The sequence below is a fragment of the Bos indicus x Bos taurus genome, chromosome 1 (assembly GCF_003369695.1).
Source record: "Bos indicus x Bos taurus breed Angus x Brahman F1 hybrid chromosome 1, Bos_hybrid_MaternalHap_v2.0, whole genome shotgun sequence".
Taxonomy (NCBI): Eukaryota; Metazoa; Chordata; class Mammalia; order Artiodactyla; family Bovidae; genus Bos; species Bos indicus x Bos taurus.
The window spans coordinates 2,620,441-2,647,586 of NC_040076.1; the positions used below are offsets into that span (position 1 = coordinate 2,620,441).

Here is a 27,146-nt window from a genome sequence, read left to right on the forward strand (position 1 = left end):
ATGTAACTAAAATTATAAATTTACACTGAAGGTAGCTCAGTGTTCTCTGGAAATGCACATTTGTATTTAGAGTGAAGACTAAGATTTAAAGCATGAATGAAAGATAGTTTCAAACATGAGAAGAAAAGTTTTGCCTTTAAAAAAAAAAATTATTTATTTATGGCCACATGGCTTGTGGAATCTTAGTTCCCTGACCTGGGATTGAACCCATGCCCCGCTGCATTGGAAGCACAGAATCTTAACCACTGGACCACCAGGGAAGTCCCAAGTTTTTCCTTTTAAAATAAGGAAAATAAGAGTGGAGTTAACATACTGTTGACGTCTGAAGTGTAATAGCAGTAACTTCAGAAGCCGGGCTCTGACTTGACTTCCGTGCTTAAAGTGTGAGCTGAAGAGGTGGGGCCTTCTTACTTCAGCTGAACTGCTCAAGATCCTGGCTCAGAAGGACTTGGAAAACAATGGGCTTCTTGGCCATTCATTCATACCTACTGGTGTTTAGAAACCAGTCACTTGTAAAAAGGAAGGCTTGACTTTCCTAGCATTTCATTTGTTAAATAGCAACAACATGAAGAGGAAAGGGGAGAAAAAAATACCTCTTACAAAAATCAGTCCGTTCCCCTCATGGAAAGCACAGTGGAGAACCTTTTTATCAGCAAGGCAGCACTTAGGGGAGAATGAGCGGCCTGAGCTTCCGCACAGCCAGGCTTCCTGGACTTTGAGCTCTGCTCCTCCTCTCACTCTGTGTCCTCCGAGCTCTCCGCCCCTGCTGCCATTTCCTGTGCTCCATAGCGTGGATCCTGGTTTGCAGTCACCTAATGGTGCCCATCTTCCCCATCTCTACTTCACCCCTCACCACAGACATCACATTCGAAAATTGCCTCCTTTACTGTGAGGAATTGTTAAACTTCAACGATGAGGGTTTTCAAATGCTGTCAGTGGTAAGATGTAATGTTTATCTTCTTTGCATATTTTTTTAAAACTAACAAACCATTCCCTTTTATGCCCAAACCTCTTTTTTTTTTTTTGGAGTTAAGTTTTATTTGGTTCAAAATAAGGACTGCAGCCCAGGACACAGTGCCTCATATAGTTCAGAAGAAATGTTCCTCTCAATTTATTATTTTTTTTTCTGTTAGATGAAAATCTAGTCAGCAGCTGCAGTGTTCAGAGGCTTGGGTTAGGTGGGTATCGTGTTGAGATATAAGTAAGTAAAACCTAGTTTCTATTGCTATTAGTAGACAAGAGATTTCCTTCCAGCCAGAGTACTCAGGGAAAACTTTAGGAAGAAAGCAGCATTTTTGGTTAGGTATTGAAAGGTGATGGGCTTCCCTGGTGGCTCAGTGGTAAAGACTGCCTGCCAGCGTGGGAGACCGGTTTTGAGCCCCGATCTGGGAAGATCGCACATGCTGAGGAACAGCTAAGCCTGTGCGCCACGTCTGCTGAGCCTGTGCTTTGGAGCCTGCGGGTCGCAGCTACTGAGCCAGTGCACCTGGAGCCTGTGCTCCACAGCAAGAGAAGTCACCTCGATAGAAGCCTGCGCACCGCAACTGCAGAGTGGCCCCACTCACCCCAACTAGAGGAAAGCCTTCACAGCAACGAAGACCCAGCACAGCCAGATAGATCAATGACTAACAAATATTCAGGATGGAAAGAACGCTGTGAATAAGGAAAGGGAGGTGGGGGTGAAGAACACGGAGCCTGTAGGAGGCAAGCACATTCTGGTTTTGGCTGAAGCTGGGATGCGAGGGTAGAGTGTTAAGGGGACAAGAAAGATGGGGATGGACTGAGTAAATTCGTGACAAATGCTGCGTTTTATCTAAAGGTTATACACGTTATTTTAAAGCGTTATGGCTTTCCTATTTTAAGTGATCTCTTTATAGTAGAGATTCTCAAATTGTTTTCTAGAAATTAAATTATCAGAGAAATGGAACAATAATTTAGTCAGGTCCCTCCTAATTATATATTTCTCAGTATTTCATGGAGTTTCATAAAATACGGGAGTCTTTTTTTTCCCCTCAGTTAAAAAAATACACATATGGGAAGGAAATAAAATTGAATTATAAGTAATTATCTTAATGCCATTTAGAGATACAGACTTCTTAATTTAGGAATATGCACATGTATTTCTAACAGCTATTTTTGCTGGCTACATTAAAATGAAAAAAAAAACACATTAAATAATGTTACATGTATGGAAAAGTTGAAGTTCAGCACAAAAGAATTTTCTTTTTCTGAACTATTTGACACTATTAAGTTGCTAACATGAGGTAAACAGGGTTTATCTGTTTCCCCTAAATGCTTTATTATAATATTTCCTAGAAAGGCATTCTTCTGCATAACTACCAGATAACCGTCAAAAAATGAACATGGTACCAGCTGTCCAATTCTCAGACTCTATTTTAGTTCATTAGCTGTCCGAACAATATCTTTCATAGCAAAAAGATCGAGTTGAATTGTGTATATTATATTTAGTTATCATGTCTCTTTAGTATCCTTAGATGTGGAGAAGTTTCCCAGTCTTTGACATTTATGACTATAAAGTGTTATGGCTTTTGAAGGCGAGGGCCAGTTGTTTGGTAGAAATGTCCCTCACTCAGAATTTGTCTGATGGTTCTTCCTGTTCAGAGTCATGTGGTGTTGGCAGGAATATTACAGAACAGTGTGCTTTTCATGGTATCCTGTCAGCTGACACAGTGTTGACTTGTCCCATTTACTGTTGGTGTTCACTCTGATAACTTGTGTTGATGTGGTATCTGCCAGGCGTCACTGGCCAGCTCTTTTTTCCTTTATAATTAATAAGTGTTTGAAGGTGAGGTACTTTGAGACTGTGTATGATCCCATTGCTCTTCAAACTTTAAGTTTATGGGTTTATTCAGGGATTTATAATCTTTTACTCTTAAAATTTGTCTTAAAATTGTCCCAAATTTTGCCAGAAGAAGAAGCCCCTTTAAGGCTGGCTTCTGTATTTTTGTGACGTGCCTTAATTGTTCTTTGAACACTTGTTTACTTTCTGGCACAAAAATTTGTTCTAGCCTTGTCTTGCCCCTGCTGTTCTCCTGGAATCAGCCATTTCTCCGTGGAGTCCTAGTTCCTTTTAGTGGAGAATGTATTAGAAAGCAAGATCTGAGTGCTGGCTGTGTTGTCTGTTATTGAGCATTGCTGATCACAGGTCCTGTCAATTGATAGAGTGAAGGAAAATGTATAAGCGTGTATGTATATGCAAGGGTCTCCCCCTGGCTCAGTGGTGAATAATCCGCCTGCAGGGCAGGAGACACAGGAAGTGAGGATTCGATCCCTGGAAAATCCCCTAGAGGAGGAAATGTCAACCCACTCCAGTACTCTTAGCAGAAAATCCTGTGGACAACGGAGCCTGGTGGGCTATAGTTCATGGGTTGCAAAGAGTCGGACACGACTGAGCACAAGTGGGTCTATGTATTTGAAAGTATAATTATGCCCACCCATTTCTGTCTTTGTCTGTCTCTCTAGAAAACTGAGTTCACAGTGGTAACTCCAGTTCCGATCAGCACCACAGCATCTTTTCTGGTTTTCTCTCTGTGTTTGTACTGCCCTTTTCCGACAGTGAGAAACCTGCTCCGTGGTTCTTGGTCGTCCCCCTGTGTATAACCAACCACTCTCCTGTTGCCACTACAGCCTCATCCACCCCACGGGTGGCTTCCTTGCCCCACTGGGGCTCTAGCACCCTGCTTGGAGCCTCCGTCCAACGCACCGTGCCTTCTCTACTCTTTCAAGCTCCAGCATCCTTTTGCAGGCCATTCCCACCATTCCTGGGTGGACACCACCCTTCTTACTCCGCTCAGACTTCATCACCTCCTGCCCGCTGCCCCTCCCCTCAAATGGAGTCTTTCTTTCCCCACCTGTGGCTTCAACTCCATGAGCAGGGACACCTTCTTACTCTCCCTGGACTCACAGCCTGCGAAGGACCTCCTTCCATTCTACCCCACACCTTTGAAGCATAAATGAAACAACAGTTAATCATCTACTGTCCTTTAGAGTAAAGATATTTAAGAAGGAAACACTAGGTTTTCTTTTATAAAATTGGAAGGATCTAGAGGTAAATGTTCATATGGTTCTGAAATCGCCTTCACCAGTTCACTGAACATAAATTACTGAACTCCTCCTGGGTGCCAGGCACTGAGCTAGCCCACCGGGGACAGGCCAGTGGATTAGACAAAGCCGCTTCCCTCAAGAAGCTGCCTTCTCTGACTGTTGGAGTGTAGCCAGGGTAGTAAATTAGTAACCTCCCTAAGCCTGTTCCCTCCTGTCAAATATTTGTCACTCTAAAAAATAATTTAAAATTTCATTTAATATTTTGAGAAGAAACCAAAAAATTCCTGGCAGGGAAAATGACATCTCATCTATTCTTTGAATCATTTTTCTTTCCTTTAGCATTATTTTAGTTAAGAATATACACTTTAATTTAAATTGTGTATGTTTGTGTGTGTGTCCTGTTCCCTGAGTCTCAGAATATAATACAAAAGCACAAATAACTAAACAGTATGACATTTGTTCACCTGTTTGAATCAGGTGACAGTCTAATAGATGGGTCTTCTTTGGGCCTGAAAAACATGGTAGATTCATATATTTGGAGCACAGTTATTGAAAAGGTAATTATTATGCATTATTAGAAGAGAGAAGATTTTGTTGCATGGTAATTTAAGTTATAAAATGACTTTGTCTTTTCTAAGGGAAGGTGTATGTTAGTTGCTTAGGCATGTCTGACTCTTTGCGACCCCATGAACTATAGCCTACCAGGCTCCTGTGTCCATGCGACTTTCCAGGCAAAAATACTGAAGTGGGTGGCCATTTCCTTCTCCAGAGGGAAAGTGACAACTTAACACTAAAAATATATTTTCTTTTTAACCCTATTACTGGTATTTGAACCTAAATGGTTGGTGCTAAAACTGATAGATATATCTGGTAATTTCTATATTACTGTACTAGTGGTAGTGTTTGAAATGCATATAACGTGTAAACTCTAGAATAGAATTTGCCCTGGAAACCATGCCTTCTATCATCAGAGAGATAACAAGCCTCTCTAAGGTTTGCTTTTGTACATTTTGTACTTACAAGGCAAGATGTGGGAGAAGGGGTTCCTCTATTACTTTAAAATTAAAAATTGTGTTGTGATATTTTCTAACTTGGAGAAGGCGATGGCACCCCACTCCAGTACTCTTGCCTGGAAAATCCCATGGACGGAGGAGCCTGGTAGGCTGCAGTCCATGGGGTCACTAAGAGTCGGACACGACTGAGCGACTTCCCTTTCACTTTTCACTTTCATGCATTGGAGAAGGAAATGGCAACCCACTCCAGTGTTCTTGCCTGGAGAATCCCAGGGAGCGGGGAGCCTGGTGGGCTGCTGTCTATGGGGTCATACAGAGTCGGACACGACTGAAGTGACTTAGCAGCAGCAGCATTTTCTAACTCTGTTCCTTGTCATTGAATGTTAGGAGTAACTTCTATAAATATATAGTGTAACAAATAATAATGATAGGAACTCTAGGAATGAAGAATGAAATTCACATCGCCATAACTTTAATGGCTTGGTGAAATCGTCCTCACTCCCTAACTTCATACAGGTGGTTTGATAAAAATAAAGGCCCACCGCAGTAAAGAGCATGCTAAAGAAGTGTGACATCATCAGGTGGCTGAGTGAGTGACTCAGTCTTTTTTTAATATTTATTTATTTATTTGGCTGCATGGGGTCTTAGTTGCAGCATTCCAGATCTTTAGTTGCGGCACGTGAACTTCTGGTTGCCCCACGTGGGATCTAGTTCTCTGACCAGGAATCGAATGCCGGCCCTCTGCATTGGGAGCTTAGGAGTCTTAGCCACTGGACCACCGTTCAGTCTTAGCCTCTGCTGCCAACTAGCAGAGCACAGCTCATTCGACAGCAGAAGTGGGATAATCAGGAAGAAGTCTAAAAGTCAGTGGTCTGAAAAGAGGTGAGGCAGGCAGGGAAGATGAGCTGTCTGGAGAACCCTGGAGACGAGCTTCGAGACAAAGGAAAGAGCTTTAATGCAGAATACTATGGGATATTAGGCAAAGCAGTAGACTGAGACTATGGCCGTTTTGTTGGCAATAGAGATCAACAGAGAAGACTGTAAGAATCTGCTTACAAGCGTTTGTAAGGTGGAACACATGCATATTGTCAAAACATATTCAATACTGTGATTCTGTATCAGAATGTAATTTATTAGAATATTTATTAGACTTTGTAATATACTGTATTTTATGTGCAAATCTTTGAGAAATGAGAGAAGGGAAAAGTACAAGAGATAAGAGATAAATAAGGAGTGAGCCAGTCATCTAAGAGGTGAACTGGGAGCTGTGGGGTAGGCTGTGGATTAGGGAGGGCAGTGAAGAAGGAAAGAACTGGAAAGGAAAGGATGGAATGAAAAAGAGGCTCCTGTCTTTCCAGATTTGTAGGCCTTAGAAGGTCATATTTGCTATTGTACATTGAGATACTAGCTGTGGTTTATGTTTCTTTGGTTCTGTGTCCAGTTTTCAATAAGTGTGTTTGCTAAGAACTCGGAAGGTTTTCCTTTAAAGCTTCAGGATTTGTTTTTGTTTTTTCTCAATAGAATGACCATCACAGCCTGTCTAAGGGAAATTGTTCTGTAGGTTGTATTCATTAGTGGATGACATTAACTTCATAGCAGAAGAAATAAATCCAGACGAAGGCCAGACTGACAATTTCCCTGTCCCTGTGCTTGACTCATGTGGTCAAGCATTACCATTAACTTTCATAATTTAAGCGTTAGTAGTCTTCCATGCGTCAAGCTCTGTTCTAAGTGTCAACGATTAAAGAATGAATAAGACAAGAGTTCCACCTTCAGGGAACAGGTTGGCTAATGAGAAAGACAAGTGATGAATATATTTTAAATGTTTTGGCAACATGAAGAGGGAGCTCTGTGAAATTCTTGTGCTTAGATAAATAAAGGTTTCAAGAAAGTGACTTTATGTCTTTGTTTTTCTAAGGTGAGTTCAGTTTTGGCCAGAGGCAAAAGTTGGGTCAAGCCTTGCAGGCAGAAAGCCAGATCACTGTGCAAAGGCACAGAGATGTAGAAAGTGTGTTTGGGCAACAGTGAGCGTCTCATGTGACTGGGGCATAAGGTGCATGGGCTGTGGAGGGAAGGGGAGCAATGAGGACTGAAGCAGAAACGGTGGGTTGAGGCTAAAGTCTGGAAGAGTCTTTGTTAAGGGGTTGGGTGTTGTCCCGTAGGGATATCAGGACGCAGTGTGTTCCTGGTATTAAGATTAGCTAAACAGATCAGGGGGACAGCGAAGAAAATTCAAAAGCAACCTCCAAAAGATAGGAATATTATTAAAGATAGTAAGTACTTCAGGATCATTAGGCGAGGATGGATTCATGAATTGATGGTGCTGGAATAACTTGTTACTTCTTTGGGAAAAACTATTAAAGTTACTGGTTCAAAAAAAGATTTTATGCAGTACATTTATGTTAAGAATATCAGACTTAGATTCAGACTTTAGATTTTTGGTTGAAACTCTGGCTTTATAGCTAAAGCGAATCTGGTGTTTCAGGTCCTTTTTCTTATACTGAAGCTTTTTTTTTTTTTTGTAGCATCAGCAGAAAAAGAGGCAATCAAGGGTACATACTCCAAAGTTCTAGATGCCTATGGACTTTTAGGTGTTTTACGATTAAATCTTGGTAAGTATTCAATATAATTCAATCTGTTTTTTCATTTCTGTTTTTGTAACTTTGAAGATTTGATAGACATTATTTCATAGACTCTGTATTTGATCTGTGAGTATAATCATCTCTTAACCTTGAGATGGTTGTTGCCTGAAAAGCCATGCTACATGCTCATGCTCTCATGATTCTAAATTCCAGAGACAGCATCCTGTCTGAACACTTTAAGAGATAGTAACATTGTTAGAAGAGAAAAATAAGGGCATTGCCCCCTTTTTTTTTTCTTGCTTCAGTGCACTTAAGGAAAGATGTCTTAGAACCACACACTGTTTCCCCTGGTTTGTGGTGGAAAAGATACCTGTTTTCTACTCAAAACATCTCAGCTTGAGCCTGTATGCCATTCAGTGTCATCATGGGCTGCAAAGTAACATTTGTGATCACCAGTTCTACAACAGTGTGACTCAGAGTGTGGCCCACGGACAGGTTACACTCCATGAACTGTTTTGTTAGTGGTCTGGATGAGAAAAGAAGCTGGTGCGGTCATGCAAATCAACACATGGCTTCCTTCATTGATAAAGTCTTACTGTGGAGAAAAAAAAAGAAGTCAGCTAAACCAAATAGAGAACTTAGTGAGGCAGTTTTCTCTTCTGGAGCAAGCACCTGTTCTCACTAAACTGGTAACTGAACTAGTCCATGGATAGTACTTTGAGGAGCACTGGTCTTGTCAAATGGAGATATGCCATTCGTTATGAGTCTGTCACACGTAAAGCACTGTGTGTGCGTGCGTGCTCACTCACTCAGTCATGTCCGACTCTTTGTGACCATGTGGACTGAAGCCCACCAGGCTCTAGTGTCCATAGGATTTCAGGCAAGAACACTGGAGTGGCTTGCCATTTCCTCCTCCAGGGTATCTTCCCGACTCAGGGGTCAAACCTGATTCTCTTGCATCTCCTGCATTGGCAGGCAGATTCTTTATCACTGTGCCACCTGGGAGCACTTAACTAGTATTGCCCTGGATCATCCTCACAGTCCAATGAGATTTGCTTTAATCTCATTTTCTTTTTTTATTTATTTTTTGGCCACCCCTCATGGCAGGTGGGATCTTAGTTCCCTGACCAAGGATCAAACTTGGATCCCTGCATTGGAAGCAGAGTCTTAACCATTGGACCGCCAGGGAAGTCCCTTAATCTTATTTTCTAAAGGCAGGATATCTCATGTTGCATATGTTAACACATGAAGTTGGTTGATGTAATAAGTAGTGGAGAAGCCAAGATGCAGGGCACTTCTGCCTATGTCAAGCCCCCACATGCTCAAAGTATACCACTGCTGAATTCCACCTTCATACTCACTGCACAGGATTTTTGTCAAAATTAGATGAAAAAAATTGCTATGAAAGTTTTTGTCAGCCAAATCACTTTATAAATTGTTACCAAAGACTTTTTCTTCACATAGCAGCAACAGCAGCAGCAGTTCACATTTAAATGCCATTTTTTCAACCTTACTGTTTATGAAAAACTCTCAATTCATTGTCTTGTCTGAACTTCTTACAATCATAAAGGAAAGGTAGGGAAGATAACACCTACATTTTAAAAATTTGATAAATCTCACATACTTTTAAGTAGAGGAATAATTTCATAAATGTAAGATTATTCTGTTAATGTTTAAATGCTTCATCATACTAAATGTATTTAACAAGGATTTTTTCTCCCAACTTCTGCCAAAATCTTGTTGTGAACTTAAATGTGTCTATGATAAATTTAAAATAACCACACTGTCAGATTTTAAAAGACAGAGACACTAGAAGAAAGTTGGAAGAAATTTTGAATAGCTTGTAGAATATTGGCACTTCCCATCCCATTAAGTCTTTGGTTTTTGCAGGTGATATTATGTTACATTATCTGGTCCTAGTCACTGGATGTATGTCTGTTGGAAAAATTCAAGAATCTGAAGTTTTCCGAGTTACTTCCACTGAATTTATATCACTGCGAGTTGATTCTTCGGATGAGGATCGCATTTCGGAAGTGCGAAAAGTTTTAAATTCAGGAAACTTTTATTTTGCATGGTCTGCATCCGGAGTCAGTTTGGATCTGAGTCTTAATGCCCACCGTAGCTTGCAAGAACACACAACTGACAATAGATTTTTCTGGTGAGTTTGTATTACGTTTTCCCTTGTGATCACGTGCAGTGCAGCCACTGGTGAGCTGGAACATGGAAGGCATAACAGTTATTTCTAGAGTGGGCAACGGTGGGCACGGCCAGTTGAGCACACCACTCTTTACTGTTGCGGGATCCTCAGTGGAGCATAGCAGATATCTGCCATCGTTTTATTAAAGTAGTCCTGTGACGTGAAACCCATTTACTCTTCCTGATCTAGACAGACCTTCCATTGCAGACATATATTTAAAATATTTATTTTTAAATCAGGAAGGAATTAATCATAATAGAATTGTGTTATTCATATGTATGGTTCTTAGTTTGAGATCTCATCTCTGGCCACATTTGCCTTTCTAAGCCTACATTCCCTTATTGTTTTAATTGGAAGGTTGTAAGTAAATGATTTTTTTTTTATTCAAGAGCAGCCGACTACAGGGAAGTAGTATGCTGGAATCAAGTTTAGTACTGTAATAAAATGGGACTTAAGTAGGTAACTGCCACATATTTCGGGATTATGCATGAAGGTGCTGTATGGTAAGTATGCGTTAATGGGGCAGCAGGACCCACATGACTGTAATTGGTATCGCTTTATTGGAACAGACCAGATTTCCAGTATAGTCGTTCTCTTGTCCACAGTCAGCATTGCTGTTGACTTTTTTCCTTAACACAATGGACAAATTGTATTTCAGTTGTTTACTTACGTTATAAGGCCAAAGTCCAGGACTATGCTCACAGCTTCCCTCAGTAATTCAGACTCGGGGGTTCCCCACTGTATACTTTCTCTCTCTCCCACTTCCACTATCTGCCTGAATGGTCCTGGAGAAAGGCCCTGGGGATCAGAGGGCTCAAAGTCAGCAATGCTAGGACTGGAAACTACATTTAGAGCAATAACTTGGTAGCTTGTAGCTCCCATAGAAGTGTCTTGGCCCAGAGTGGCATTGGGGAGCCAAGAAGGCAGAGGGAAAAGGGGCTTTGGAGCGCTGTATCTGGAGACTTGGAGCCTAGCGGAGGGCGAAAGGATGGCGGTGGGGAAGGGAGGGCATAGGAGAGATGAGTCGGCAGTCCCATCTGCTCATGTCAACCCGGCACTTCTCTGATGGAAGAGACACTGATGTTTCTGAAGAAGCTGATGGCGTTGCAGCTGGTCTTAGGGCAGCTCTCCTTACCTTTCTTCCCTCTGCTCTTTCTAACCCCACATTTCTTAGATTGAGAGAGAAAAGTTTCTCTGCCGTAATCAAGTCCAGGCAAATGCAGATGCATTGGCTAAATGGCCAGCAGTTAAGAATATCACAAAGTTTAATCCGTGGGAATAATTCTTTTATCTTTTCATTCAGTTATGGGTAGAAGTGGGGGCCAATTTAGATAACAGATTGAGGAGGTTTATGAGCTGGAAACAGGCTGAGCAAAGAGGAGGCTGAAATGCTAAAGGTGAGTTTTGCTCACTTTATAGTCTTTAAAGCTTTGCTAAGGATTAGAGTCTGGAGCTTCACTTTGCATAGAAAAAGGAAAGCTTTTAGAATTCATTATGCCAACCCTTGCAGCTTTGTAGAAATATTTCCCAAGATACAGCCAAGTAAGTTCTGTAGCCAGAGAGTGGCAAACACCTATCCCAAAAGCCCATGTAGTTTTAATCCATTGGGGATTTGAGGCTGCTGCCAGTTGAGAGTCAAGTGTAAACTTAAATAGAATTAAAACAGCAAGGCATTGACTGTGAAGAAAAACGAAAACTGACAGCAGAGGGAGAAATTCTATCTGAACAAATACACGGCTCCCACTGCTATTTAAATGGGGGACAATCAGTCTGTCCTACCTCTGCTATGATCTGGGCCTCAGCTTTGGTATCTGGATGAACTGGGTCACAGCCAGTTTGAGCTTTGCCAGTTCAGATCAAGGTAGATATTAAGTAAAGTGTGGAAACTGAACTCACGTTTTTAAATTAGTAATATTCATCGGATTTAACGTTATCCCAAGAGTAAGCCTACTACTCACTGACTTTCCAGTCTGCTTTCTTCAGTGGATAAGAGAGGCTGGGGTTATATCTGGTTTATCAGGATTACAAGTGGCCACTACCTGTTTACTGTCCCCTGCAGCGTAGCCTGAAGTGGTGGGGACTGGAAAGACTGCTCCAACAGCATTGATGTAGATTCTTAACAACTCTAAGCTTTCAAGAAAATGCTGTCACATTGTTTTTATACCTCTTTAAGAAACAAGATAGTGCAAAGCACTTAAGATTTCCTCTTAAACTGGTAGTTTGAAAACTCAGAGAACCAAGCTTCAATATTCTAGCAACTTCCCTTTTGTAAGGCGCCTTTATTATCTGCAAGTCCCAGAGAGGAAGTTTTTCTGCACAACAGCATATTTTACTTGGTGGTGGTTTGGTGAGGCGTTTTGGAGGCCTGTGTTTCCAACCTCCAGCCTTCCTTTGGAGAAGGAAATGGCAACCCACTCCAGTACTCTTGCCTGGAAAATCCCATGGACGGAGGAGCCTGGTAGGCTTCAGTCCATGGGGTCGCGAAGAGTCGGACACGACTGAGCGACTTCACTTTCACCTTTCACTTTGATGCATTGGAGAAGGAAATGGCAACCCACTCCAGTGTTCTTGCCTAGAGAATCCCAGGGATGGGGGAGCCTGGTGGGCTTCCGTCTATGGGGTCGCACAGAGTCGGACACGACTGAAGCGGCTTAGCAGCAGCAGTGGTTCCAGCAGAGCCCCTGAGGCAAGCAGAGGGATGTGAAGATGGCCAGTGTAGCAGGTCCCCAGCCCCCATCCCAACGTTAGCCATGACAACTCCACTTTTAATATGTTTTCTGATCATCAGGTTTCTGTGTGTTCATTTAAACAGAACTCTCTGCCCTAAAAAGGATTGAAAAGTAGGCCCTCTCTGTTACCTAGAGTATAGAAGTATTTGGAGCGCTGGGAAAACCCTAGACAGGCATTAATATGGTAATTACTAGCTCATGTAACTATTTAAATTTAATTAAAATGGAGCCTTATAAAAGTCAAGCCTTAAGAAAATCCATATATATATGAATTCCCTGGAGTTGGGTGTGGAAACGCTTTTGGAACAAGTGGTAAATACATTATGAAGAAAGACATAACAAATGGGGCCCAAATTCTAAAAACGTAGAATATGTGCTGCTTTTGCATGGCCCACCGATCACACGTCCAAGGGTCTCTCTGTCTAGCCCTATCCTCCAGTCCCTGGCACAATGAATGTAAGTGGGTTGATTTCCCTCTGGCGCCTCTGAAGTCCCAGGGGCGCTGTCTTAGAATGCATGTTGTGTTGTGCAGTGTGCTGCCTGTGCTCATCGCTCAGTCACATCCAACTCTTTGTGACCCAATGGACTGCAGTCCATCAAGCTCCTATGTCCATGGAATTTTCCAGGCAAGAATACTGGAGCGTGTTGGGGAGTGCTCATCACGCTAATGCAGTTCTTTCTTTTTCTGTTAGGAATCAGTCTTTGCACTTGCATCTCAAGCACTACGGTGTGAATTGTGACGACTGGTTATTACGCCTCATGTGTGGGGGAGTAGAAATCAGAACAATTTATGCTGCTCATAAACAGGCAAAGGCTTGCCTCATTTCCAGACTAAGCTGTGAACGAGCTGGGACCAGGTTTAACGTCCGGGGAACAAATGATGATGGTCACGTTGCCAATTTTGTAGAAACAGAACAGGTATATAGTGTTTTATCTTGCTTAATCACAAAGAACAATTGCAAAGCAGATTTTTATTTGATTCAGAACTCATTTTGACATCTGTAATGCCATTTTATGGTTGCTCTTGGCTACTTGTGAGCCTTAAGAAAGGATCCTCAAAAACAAGCTTATTTAGGTATGGCTCTTCGAGTAAGTAACAGTTTGTTACTAATCAGCATGACATCATCAGTGCCCTATGTTTTAGTATTGAATTGAAAATCTTCAGTTACAGAGCTAGACAACTTAAGAAAAGTGGGTTTTAATGAAATTAAGTCAAACTCAACTCTTAAAGGTAGGTTGTGTACCATCTGAAAGGAGAAGTTACATTATTTTTGGCTATAACTATGTAATTATAAATTCAGGCCTTGCCCTCAATCCAGTTCAAGTCTTCAGATTAGTTTTTAAAAATTAGAAAAAGCTAAAGAAAAATAACAAAATGAATTCAAAAGGAATTTCTTTTTTAAAAGTTGTAATGCTTATGCTTATATTTTCACTATCGGTTAATGTTTGTAGAACTATCACTAGTTGAAAAAAATTCGGCTTATTTATGGCCTATTTTGACTATTTTGTTAGGATAATTTGTTTATGAGAGACTGGTCAAGAGATATAACTGTTAGTAGATTTGTCTTCTGATGTAGAGGTAACAACTTTGTGGAAGTATTTTACCCAGTATTTTTCTCTGTAGGTTGTGTACTTAGATGACTCTGTTTCTTCCTTCATACAAATCCGGGGATCTGTCCCATTGTTCTGGGAGCAGCCAGGATTGCAGGTATGTGTTTTGACATTTAGTTTTCTTTCTTTTTCTCTTCAGAACTTTTCATATTTTTTTAAACTTTCAGGTTAGCTTATTAGTTCCTCGGATAATTTTGTTACTCAGTCTAATAATGTTACCTGGATTTATAAATAAATAGTATACAGAAATTGTTTACAAATCCTGGAATTGTCTTAGTTATTCTTTCCTTCAGTGTTCTTTCAAATATCCATAGGAGTGCAGCTCCCATATTTCATATTAAAATTTCAATGTTTTCATGGCGTGTTGATTTTCAAAGTGTTTCTGTATTTACTATCTTCGTATATAACAATTTAGCATCTGTAGGCAGAAAAATGTAGTAGTTAAAACAAAGCTTCTGAAACTAAGCCTCTCAATTTGAATCCTTATACTGCTAGGCTGTGTGATCTCAGGCAAGTGATTTAACCCCTTAGTGTCCATTTTCTTATCTGTAACATGGTAATATTAGTAGTTCCTACTTCTTAGTTTCTTACAACCCTTACCTAGTTCTGACCGCCAGAACTAGGTAAGGGTTAGCTGAAATGGCACCCCACTCCAGTATTCTTGTGGGGAGAATCCCAGTCCATGAGGTTGCAAAGAGTTGGACACAGCTGAATGTCTGAGCACGTTTGTTGTTATTAATATATCTAGGAATTTCCTGGCATGGCAGTCAGTGGTTAGGACTCCATACTTTCACTACTGAGGGCCCAGGCTAGATCCCTGGTAGGGGAACTAAGATTCTGCAAGCCATGCAGTGTGGCCAAAAAAAAAAGAGGAACATATCTGCTGATGAAATTTTACTTTGCAGTTTGTAATGACTTGGGACTTGTCATCTTGAACATTGTTCTCTGTTTTGCTTTCTGATCTTTTCCCCCCCAAACTTTCCTTTTGTTTAGTAAATGTCTAATCTTTAAAATGTAAGATGTTTTTTTCACGTTAGTTCATAATATTGGATTGCCCATACTAGTGTGATTTTGCATTTTATTTTTATTCAAACATGTTTAGTCCCTAAAGTATAAGTTACATTCATTTTGGGCTTCTGATATATACTGCCTAGTAAATTCTGTGCCTCAGTCTATACTATTGAAAAAAATATACAGGAAAAAGAAAATTTTGCCTTCATTTACTTTCATTTAGTTCACAGCTGGGTCTCTCTTACACTCTAGGATGGTTATTGTGGAGAAAAATTGCACACCACTTGAATCTTTTCAATAAGGGAGTTTATTCAAGACAGGCTAAGAATTAACAAGGATTAACACTGGTGCTGCTTTGCTAAAATTCTTGAGTTCTTGTCAACACCAGTTTGAGTCATGTGGGTTTCATCTTTGGCATTTTGGCGTAACTTATATAGATATATTTCTTCCTGTGTCTCCCTTAGGAAAGAATACCAACCCTACCCCATTTCTATTTTTGTGACCAGAGAAGGGTGTTTGGAATATTTGCTCTAAGAAATTTCTAAAACCCTGCTTTGATGGGAGGTAAACGCTTTTGGTTTAGAGACAGGCTAGTGTAAGAGATTCTTCTAGTCTATTTATAGGCCCTCTGTTTTACTGCTTTCTGTGTTATTTTCTTAAGTTCAGAATTACAGTGTTTGATTATTCAGTAATGTTGGGTCCTGAGTAGTTACATGGAGGGATCCTCCTTGGATGGGACTTCCTTTCGACGTCCTTCTTTGTTCTGTGGCCTGTCCACACAGATAATCTGACTGGATAATGTCATTTGATTATGGGCCGACAACTGTAGATTTGAAAATTGTGCCTTTCTTGATAGAGATAGTAATTTTTGAGACCTCAAGACAGTCCAACAGTTCTGCCAAATCATCACTGAGCTGGCCTGTCATCTTGGGTTGGGTTGAGGGTTGGGTCAGTGGTTCTGAGGTATTTAGCTTAGTAGTTTTTAAAGCCAACCTTTCTTTGACCAGAGATGGATTAGTTTCATGAGTATCTTTTATCATTTTCCCCACCACTCTAAAAGAGCAGTTAATAGAGGAATGAAAATAATAGATACTGACTTTTTGAAATAAAAATACCAAGGCCCTAAGTTCATTTTTGACTTCAAGCGGTTGTTGGGTGTCCTGAGTGTTCTTAGGGCTGGAATTTATTTTCAGGGCTCCTTCAAGTTAGTCACTTAGTGAGCTGTTTCACTTCAGTGGTCACGGACAGTGAGTCCTTCCTTGGCAGTTGTCCCTTGTTCTCTCTCTTTTCCTCCATGATACATTCTTCTCAGGTTCTTGAGCTATTTTAAAGGAATCTTTGAGAGTGATTTTAAAATGCAGATTCATGGCCTCAACTTCCCATCAACTGAAGTAGAATTTGTTGGAGTAGGGCCAAGGAATCTGCATTTCAACCAGGTACCCCACCACTCAGATTAGAGAGCTTGGCGGTAGTGGATCCTGCTCAGCTGCTTTTGCAGCGCATCCAGACTGCCTGCTCCAGCGGCCAACCCTGAGCCAAGCAAGGCAGCCCTGTGATGCTTAATCCCAGTGCTGTCTGAGGTCTTGGACTTTTCTTTTCATTCCCACTTCTGTCATCTTGGTTAAGGTCTTCATAGTTTTTTCTTGCCTGAAAGATTCTCAGATTTCTAACTGGTCTCCTCCCATCTTTCTGTTGTCTAACCAACGTATTGCTGTAAGAATTGTGAATTGTAGGTAGTTTTATATATGTGTTGGGGAGCAAGTAATAGGGAACAACTACAGCCATTACCAAAAAACAAATATGAGAAAGCTTGTATTTTTTTTCACCTTCTTGACAGTTAAGAGTACTAGTGCAAGATGAATGTTAATGAATAAACAAAATGCAAAGTATTGGACTTTTAGAGAGTTAGAGGGCAACTACCTGAGATGACTCCAGAGAAAAAGTATGAACTTTGTCTGACGTTTCTGCCGCCTAAAATGCACAAACGTGTCTTGGAGCACACACCTTTCAAAGCTTAAGATTTTATACAGTCTATTGTGTACTAAAAGTAAAATGAAATAAAGATGTGACATTTGGCTAATCAGTTTCTTACTAAGAAGGAAAAGCTCTAAAGAGAGTCCACTGATTTCTCAGGACAGTCATTCAGTCATCTCGGCAGGAGAGGGAATGCTGAATGAATGATAATACTGTTAATTCAGTTTGGGACATGGATGAGCATTTAGAGCTTATTTTCTGGTTTTATTTGTCCAATTGCATGACTGATCTGGCACTTCTCCTCCATGCCACCTTTAAAGTCACATTATTCACAGATGAGCCAGGATGAATTCTGGGGAACCTTGGGCCCACAGTCTCAGGGAGGTATTTACAAGTGAAACTCAGGGAAATAATCTGGTCTCACTGTTGTATTTCTTCTTGGCATCTTTTGTATCTCTTGATTCTGCCTCATCTCTCTCCCACTTTTCCTATATGAGAAAAGAAAAACTGTAGCAACGCACAGTAGGTAGTTATTTTCCATCTTGTTTAATTCTTATAACCCAAATTTCAAAATATGCTGTTGTTTTAGTTGTGTGCCTGAGAGATTGACTTGGAAAGTCTTTTTCCAGGAATGGTTATGGGATCTTTGGGTGAGAGTGGAGTGAATAGGGTATTTAGCATAACAGAGAAAAAAAATATGTAGCCATTGCACTTGTCGGCAGTCTGAAAGAGTAGATGTTTTGGTCAGGAGGCCTGTACTGTCATGGGAATCATTTTTCGGAATGAATGATGTTGCTGTAAGAGGACAGGTTTCTTCACTTGACTGGGTTTGTTCTTTTGTTGCACGAATGACAATATCTGTTGACTTACAAAGGGCACATATTTAGAACGTAAGACAAGGTAATGTATATGAAAGCACTCTTAAAAATATCTTACATAAATAAAAATTCCTGTTTTTACAGTTTACCAGTTTACCAGTGTTGCATAATGCTCTAACTTCTAGTTTTTTTTTTTTTTAATGAGGTTGTATTTTAAAAGATAAAAAGGAGAAACCCCTAGAACTTATTTTTTTAAGAGAATATCACAAATGACAATTACTGAGCTTACTACTGTGTGCTTAGCAAATGAATTATTACATAGAGTAAACAATGCTATTTCTTTCGTCTGCATGTTGGCTTTTGGTACGATTAAGCATATTTTTCTTATCTTAGGTGGGATCTCATCGTGTCCGTATGTCAAGGGGATTTGAAGCCAATGCACCTGCTTTTGACAGGTAAGACTGATGACTTTTATATATTGCTGTGAGTTTTGATGTTGCTAAGCAGTGAGATTAGTTGTATTTACTGCTTCATTTCACCTTTTGGGCTCTTAAGTAAAATTTCTTCTTGACTCTGATTTAAGTGGAAGACAGTGACACTCTTAGGAATTCTAGGAGTGATGGCAGTAAGTGGGTAGGTCTTGATGTCTTGGCCTTAAAACTACCTCTGATGGGTGTGTTATCCAATATGGTGGCTATTAGCTACGTGAAGCTAGCTCTTGGGCATTTGAAATTGACTAGTCCAGATTGAAATATGTTGTAGGTATATAATAGGTCCTGGATTTCAGACCTAGTGCAAAAAAAATGCAAAATGCCAATATTTGTTTTATATATCAATTACATGAACTAAAAAGCCTCTTGATGAAAGTGAAAGTGGAGAGTGAAAAAGTTGGCTTAAAGCTCAACATTCAGAAAACAAAGATCATGGCATCCAGTCTCATCACTTCATGGGAAATAGATGGGGAAACAGTGGAAACAGTGTCAGACTTTATTTTTTTGGGCTCCAAAATCACTGCAGATGGTGACTGCAGCCATGAAATTAAAAGACGCTTACTCCTTGGAAGGAAAGTTATGACCAACCTAGATAGCATATTGAAAAGCAGAGACATTACTTTGCTAACAAAAGTCTGTCTAGTCAAGGCTATGGTTTTTTCTCTGGTCATGTATGGATGTGAAAGTTGGACTGTGAAGAAGGCTGAGTGCTGAAGAATTGATGCTTTTGAACTGTGGTGTTGGAGAAGACTCTTGAGAGTCCCTTGGACTGCAAGGAGATCCAACCAGTCCATTCTGAAGGAGATCAGCCCTGGGATTTCTTTGGAAGGAATGATGCTAAAGCTGAAACTCCAGTACTTTGGCCCCCTCATGCGAAGAGTTGACTCATTGGAAAAGACTCTGATGCTGGGAGGGATTGAGGGCAGGAGGAGAAGGGGACGACAGAGGATGAGATGGCTGGATGGCATCACTGACTCAATGGACGTGAGTCTGAGTGAACTCCAGGAGTTGGTGATAGACAGGGAAGCCTGGCGTGCTGTGATTCATGAGGTCGCAAAGAGTCGGACACGACTGAGCGACTGAACTGAACTGAACATGTAGAAATGATACTTTAGTTGTATTGGATTAAATAAAATATATGTAAATTAATTTGACCTTTTGGTTTTTACCTTTTTAAGTTGCCTTCTGGAAAATTTTAAATTATATCTGTGACTTACGTTATATTTCCTGTGGATGACATTGCTCTCTAGCCTCTGGACTGATTAGAAGCTGGAGAGACTAAAGGATCCTCTGTGGGGCCTATTTATCTTAAGGCTGGAGCTGTTCAGGAGCTCTGAATCCACACGGAGTAGGCAGTGTCCTCACATGTGAGGTGCAGCCTAGTGCCCTCTACCCTCATTGCCTTGCCAACCTAGCTGCATGGCTCCTGGTTTCCATGTCCACCCAGCATTAGCCTCAGGGTGGAGAGGGGGCCAGATGACTCTGAAAGCCCTAGCATCAGCTCAGTGCAGTTCAGTTGCTCAGTCGTGTCCGACTCTTTGCGACTGCATGGACTGCAGCACGCCAGGCCTCCCTGTTCATCACTAACTCCTGGAGCTTATTCAAACTCATGTCCGTTGAGTCGGTAATGCCATCAAACCATCTCATCTTCTGTTGTCCCCTTCTGCTCCTACCTTCAATCATTCCCCACATCAGGATCTTTTCCAGTGAGTCAGTTCTTTGCATCAGGTGGCCAAAGTACAAGGAGTTTCAGCTTCAGCATCAGTCCTTCCAATGAATATTCAGGACTGATCTCCTTTAGGATGGACTGGTTGGATCTCCTTGCAGTCCAAGGGACTCTCAAGAGACTAATGGAAAAACCAAAGCTTTGACTAGACGGACTTTTGTTGGCAAAGTAATGTCTCTGCTTTTTAATATACTGTCTAGGTTGGTCATAACTTTTCTTCCAAGGAGGAAGCATCTTTTAATTTCATGGCTGCAGTCAAAGTCTGTCACTGTTTCCATTGTTTTCCCATCTATTTGCCATGAAGTGATGGCAAATAGATGATAAGTTGATAAGTCAGAGAGAAAATTGCATTAACTGACTTTTCACAAATTCAGAGTTTTGATTCCACGTGAAATGGATTTGTATATAGTTTTGCCAATCCTATGAGTTTAAAATACTGCCATGTAGGTCCTGGTTAAAAGTGGGTTCCTGTTTATTGAAAAAAGTTTTTGACTTATCACTTGACATACGCTTACTGCCTTTCTACCTTTAACAGGCATTTTAGGACACTTAAGAATTTGTATGGTAAACAAATAATAGTAAATCTGCTTGGATCTAAGGAAGGTGAACATATGCTAAGTAAGGCTTTCCAGGTAAGTGATCATTTTTTTCCTTCTGTTCTGGCCCATGGACACCTAGGATAGTATTTTAAAAATAATAGTCAAATTCTTCCAGGAATAAGTTCTTCCTGGAAGAAGATTGAATACTTGTTGGAACCATTAGTTCTTTGAAGGCAGGTAGGCAACAATTTAGGGTAATCTTGCTGAAATTGGGATTATAGAACGCTTTTAAGGCATTGACCCTGTTTTCTAATCTGCTTATTTATGTAGTGGAGAAGCAGAAGAATACCCTCCTCCTAAAAAATGTTCATCAGTCACTGGCAGAAAGATACCAGGCAGTTTCCCCCTTCATCTCTTCATTGCTTTGGCTAGTTCCTACAAACCATAGTCACTGTTTTAAATCTATGAAATTGTGAATAAAGCATTTGTATACACACAGGACTTCTTGTACCAATGAAAGAAAATTTGAGAATTTCACATAAGTAAGAACCTAAAGAAATGTCTGACTTCTAAAGAAAACATACTTTTCATAAATATTTATTGGATCAATAATGAATTGATATAAATTATAGTGTTATATAAGGTTATAACCTTAAACAAAATGGCTAGAAAACATTTTCTCACGTTAATGAAGTCCAGGATTAATTATTTGGCTATTTTGTTTGAATATCATTAATAAACAAGTTATACTTTAGAGAGTGACTTTTTATTATAAGCTTTTAAAACATTTGTATATATTGAATGAAGGTATAAAAATGAATTCTTCAAATTTTGATGAGCTTTTCCTTAGAAGTCAATTACTTTGTTTTGAGATTCTATAATAGATATAGTCATTATATTTTTATGGTAAAAAATGAAATGCTGGTTGTTGGAAATAACTTTTCATTTTCTAAACCAAATGAAAATGTGAAGTTCCCTGATATTAATTATGTAAGACCTAACTAATCTATCTGGAATAGTATAGGAGGTTTTAGGAAAAGGATGCTGTAAGATATTAGCAAGTAATTTTTCATTTTACTGCCAATGGCAATGAAAGAAAGCTTTGTGAAATTAGTAAGATTTCAAGAACCTGCTTAGATTTTCATTTAAAATAAAAGTTCCATTTATAACATTGTGTTGATACAATCATATTTGGTTAACATTTAAATGAATATTTCCATGGTGGCTCAAACGGTAAAGAGTTCACCTGCAGTGCAGGAGACCTGGTTCAATCCCTGGATCGGAAAGTTCCCCTGGAGAAGGGAATGGCTACCCACTTCAGTATTCTTTTCTGGAGAATTCCATAGACAGGGGAGCCTGGCGGGCTACAATCTATGGGGCCGCAAAGAGTCAGACACAACTGAGTGACTAACACTTTCACTTTCCTTGGCAGTCCAGTGAGTGGTTAAGAATCTGCAGTTTCACTGCAAGGGGCGTGGGTTTGATCCCTGATTGAGGATAGGGGAGATAGGGGATCCTGCCTGCCGGATCTGTGATTTGCAGCCAAAAAAAAAAAACCGAAGAAGAATTAAATGAATATTTTATTTTTATTTTCAGAGTCATCTGAAAGCTTCTGAACATGCTGCTGATATCCAGATGGTGAATTTTGACTATCATCAAATGGTTAAAGGAGGAAAGGCAGAAAAATTACATAGTGTTCTTAAACCTCAAGTCCAGAAGTTTCTGGATTATGGAATTTTTCATTTTGATGGAAGTGAAGTTCAAAGGTTTGACTTCTCTGTTTTTCCTTTTTTTTAAATTGGAACTTTTCTGTAGTTATTTAATTTCTTTATTATACTTGATTTTAAGCTTGTTGTTCTTCTTTCTAATAGTAGCTTACATTACTGGGCACGTGCTATGTGTGGGTCAGGTAGTGCACTTAGTCTTTACAATTATTAATAACAACTGTAGGGATGGGTCACACTGGAGGAAGTGGGGGGCTGAAAGCTGTCATCTTCCCCACGTCACGTAAGTAGAAAGTGTTAGAGCTCGAATTCATCTAGCTCCAAATCTCATGCTGCTCTTTCGGAGGCTGTTCCATTTCTCTCGTAAAATTAATGTCATAATATTTCTTGGCCTCAGTAAAGATTATTTAATGCAAATAAAAGACATGGGTTATTGTCTGTTCTGCTATAGAACTGCGTGGTTATAAATCTGAATGTGTGTTTAGCTCCTGACTACTGGCCTCATTAAAAATAAGTGGATGTGGTTGACTGGAGAGCTAGTAATAGAGAGTGGACGGCAAAATGTTAACGCTTATAGAATCTGGATGGTGGGTATATGGATGATCACTGTAAAATTCTTTCATCTTTTTTGTGTGTTTGAGAATTATACTAGAGAATTGAAGTGGGGAGAAAGTAGATGCTACATTTTAATCAGCTTAATTTTTCTCAGTTTGTTTTAGCTTTTGTTATTTTGGTTTTAAATTGCCCATTTAGTTTCACTGAATTTGTTTCAGGTGCCAGAGTGGTACAGTTCGAACAAACTGCTTGGATTGTCTTGACAGAACAAATAGTGTGCAGGCATTCCTTGGTTTAGAGGTAAAAAAATATGTGTATGTAACTTAACGTCAAATTCCTTTTTCAGTGCTTTTGTGATATTTATGTTTGGCATTAATTATTTTTCACAAAATGAAGTTAAGCTTCATTTTCACAAATAAAGTTTGACTTCTCTTCTAGTTTTTTTTTTTCAAGTAGTGTCCCTTTTCATTTAAATGTTTCCTTTATCTGTTCTAAATACTTTCTTTAGATAGCTTCTGTTTCCTTTTATTGTTCATTAACTTTGCCTCCAAAAAAAAAAAGCCTGCTGTTTATACTGTTTTAGTAATTGTCTCGCCTGCCTGTCTTTTGGATAGGCAAAATATATATAATATATATATATATATATATTATTCTCAGTATTGTAATTTTTAAAAAATAATTTTATTTATCTATTTTTGGCTGTGCTGTGTTTTCATTGCTGCGTGGGCTCTTTTTCTAGTTGTGGCAAGCAGGGGCCACTCTGCTGTTGCGGTGCTGGGCTTCTCATTGCAGTGGCCTCTTGTTGCGGAACATGGGTTCCAGCGTGCTCGGGCATCAGCAGTCGCAGCTCCCGGGCTCTAGAGCACAGGCTCAATAGTTGTGGCCCACCAGCTTAGTTGCTCCGCAGCATGTGGGCTCCTCCCAGACCAGGGGTTGAACCCGTGCTTCCTGCGTTGGCAGGTGGATTCTCTAGCACTGAGCCACCAGGGAAACCCTTGATACTGTCTTTTTAAGACCTTTTGGAATTAAGGAGGATCTATTTTCACATGTACAACCCTATAGAATTATATTTTTAACAATCTAAACCAGTACAGTTTACATAGCATTTTTTTAAAAATTGCTACAAAAACCAGGATCAGTTGAAAAATGTCATTGTTAGAATAAAACTGAATGAGAGCCAACTTCTCTAACACACTCTTTGTTTAAAATTTTGTCTTTAGTACTTACCTATCAAACTCAGTCTAATTTAGGCATAATCTCAACTATGTGACAGACTGTGTAGCAATACTTAGATTTCCCAATCTTGCCCCTTATGCAGCTGTCAGGGTCATAAGACTATGGTGGGTCTTCATTTAGTTCTGTAGGAACTTAGCATAGTTCTCCAATACTGTAAAACCAGGAATAGAAAGTAAAAGGTTCTTATTTCCTCTAGCAAATGATCTTAAATTTGGCTAGAATATTGGTTAATTAGTTACTCTGCAGCTGAGATTCATTCAGTCTCAAAAGGAAAGTACCATGTATAGAATTTCCTACTAGAAAAATGTATTTTTGATGTAACTAGATTTTACTGCTTTGCCTTTTTTGAAATCTGTTGTTGAGGATTATCATTATAATTTAGAAAATATGACAGAAGAAAAGTGAAAGCAGGCATTTGATTACTGTGGATTGAGTTTTATGAGATATCTTGGGTTTATGTTGAGTTCTCTTAAGTGGCTAAAGACATTTAGTTAGAGTAAGCTTGTGAAACACTTGAACATCTTCACTGAACATAGAACAAGTGTTAGTTTTCAGAATCTGTCTTAGTGGACTACCCACTGTTTGTTATTAATATTAGGTGTGAGAGTACTTACTCCCCTAGTAGCTTGACTGGTTACAAAATATACTGCAAGTGTAAGTAAAAGCAAACTGCTTGTAGTGAAAACCAGTTTTGCCCAGTTCTTTGAAGAAAGAGGAGATGATAAAGGAGAACCTGGAGGCTTGTTTGCTTTATTCTACATGCCAGCAAAAGAACAGCCCTGGTGTAAGTCTAGGCAATAGGATTAGACCCAGTATAGAGTTTTTAATATTATTTTAGTTTTTGATCCCTGTGTAATTATGGATAATCTCCATAATATCTTTATCTTATAGATAAGATAAAAGGAAACACAAGTGGGAAGGAGTTAAGTAAAACTACAGGGGCATAGACTATGACTGGATTCCAAATAAGAGAAATAGACTGGGTAAGGATTATACATTGCTTTGACTTTGCCAGACTTTAAGGCTAAGAGTCATTCAGAGTAAAGACTTCTAAACACATATACTGTGATGAAGGAACTGTGGTAGCCCCAAGATCCTCTCATTCTTCGAATACTGTGTTCCCCCTAGTTCTCCCTTATGTACTTTACTGATACGAATTCAGTACATTCAGAGCTGTCATGACTTTATTCAGAAATATGACTTATTTAAAAATTTTGATATCAATTCAAGAGCAGCTCTGCTTTTTTCATAATCTCCTGACCTTAATTACCCAAACATATAGAACCAAATGCAAAAATTAAAGAAAGTTATTTCTATACATTTTTAAATAAAGTACGTATATTCCTCTGCTCCAGTGGGTGCTGTTGCATAATTATTCTTTTAGGTGAACAAGATAAACTAGTCTGATTTATAGGAACTTTTTTTTTTTTTTTTTTCTTATTTTGGCCCCACAGCTTGTGGGATCTTAGATCCCCAACCAGGAATTAAACTCAGGCCTTCGGCAGTGAAAGCAGGGAGTCCTAACCACTGGACTGCCAGGGAATTCCCTAAAGGTTTGGGACATTTTAAAAAGCTTAATATCATTTAACCAGAAAAAGTTCTTGTTACTACAAGGATTGAATACTGTAGGTTGCATTGATGTGATAGTTACTTTAGAAATTGGCATGGGGGGGAATAACAAAGCCTAGTAAACTTGAATTTTCAGAATCCAGACCCACAACATCCTGTAACTATAAATTTTTGGTTTGATTCTGGTAGTTCTTAAAAGGTCACATCTTAATGGATGTATTTATATACTTATAAAAGTTTCTTTTCTGCTATTTTAGATGCTGACTAAACAGTTGGAAGCTCTTGGTTTAGCTGAAAAGCCTCAGTTGGTGACTCGCTTTCAAGAAGTTTTTCGATCAATGTGGTCTGTGAATGGTGATTCAATCAGTAAGATTTATGCAGGAACTGGAGCCCTTGAAGGAAAGGCTAAGGTAGATCTAGATTATAAAAGATCCTCTTTTTTTCTTCTTTAATAAAGCTTTAAATGAACTCTTTTAAGTTAGTAGTTTTTTTTAAGGTATCTATTTTAGAATTCTGTTTCATCATGTTTTTATGTCCTGTTTATTACCTCCTTCTCTAGTGGATACTAATGACTGAATGGATAGTTATTTCCCTAGGTTTGAGAGGTATATTATATATGTATGACATATTTAGTTGTTTAGTGATAATCTACTAGGCTTACATACGTATTACTTCCGATTTTTTTAATGATTTTTCACTTGCATATGTGTTTTAATTTTTATACTGTTTATTTTAATCAGAAATATGTTTTTTTTTAAGCCTTTGCTTTGCCTTTTTTATTTATTTTTTTTGGTCACACAAGGCAGCATGTGGACCTTAGTTCCTTGGATCAGGGATCAAACCCAGGCCCCTGCAGTGAAAGTGCAGAGTCTTAACCACCAGACTGCTATGGAATTACCCAAAATATGTTTGTGTTTTTTTAAATTAGGGCCGTCTTTGGTGGCCCAGTGGTTAAGATTCCACGCTTCTAGTGCAGGGGGCGTGGATTCGATCCTTAGTTGGGGAACTAAGATCCCACAGGCTGCGCAGCACAACCATAATTAAAACAAAAGTTCCCGCCTCCCCAAATGTTACTCTTGCCAAGAAAGGGTCTTACCTTACTTGCCTTTGTGTCCCCAGTGCTTGCCGCAGCACATACAGTTGGATAGATGGGTGACAAGCGCCGGATGGACAGATAAATCAGTGGGTACTTTATGCAACACCACCTATGAACCCAGTGCTATCAGGGCTGAAGTTTTTATTCTTTTTCTTATCTTACCTTGACAAGGAGGCTATCAAAATGTGCCTTTGCAAGTGTGAGGTGTGG

General features: G+C 39.6%; 1 protein-coding gene across 16 annotated transcripts in view; it reads left to right on the forward strand.

The window, feature by feature from the left end:
- Positions 1-27,146, forward strand: part of SYNJ1 (synaptojanin 1) — a 90,949-nt gene that overhangs the window by 18,125 nt on the left and 45,678 nt on the right. For 15 of the 16 annotated variants that reach the window (XM_027534827.1, XM_027536290.1, XM_027536203.1 and 12 more), the window contains exons 3-11: positions 7,604-7,690; positions 9,551-9,818; positions 13,279-13,504; positions 14,211-14,294; positions 18,394-18,455; positions 20,753-20,849; positions 22,353-22,522; positions 23,254-23,335; positions 26,098-26,250. In XM_027534827.1, the coding sequence (XP_027390628.1) occupies positions 7,604-7,690; positions 9,551-9,818; positions 13,279-13,504; positions 14,211-14,294; positions 18,394-18,455; positions 20,753-20,849; positions 22,353-22,522; positions 23,254-23,335; positions 26,098-26,250 (1,229 nt within the window). Of the gene's footprint in view, positions 1-839; positions 939-7,603; positions 7,691-9,550; positions 9,819-13,278; positions 13,505-14,210; positions 14,295-18,393; positions 18,456-20,752; positions 20,850-22,352; positions 22,523-23,253; positions 23,336-26,097; positions 26,251-27,146 lie in introns of those variants that run through there. The other variant, XM_027536546.1, reaches the window with a different exon arrangement.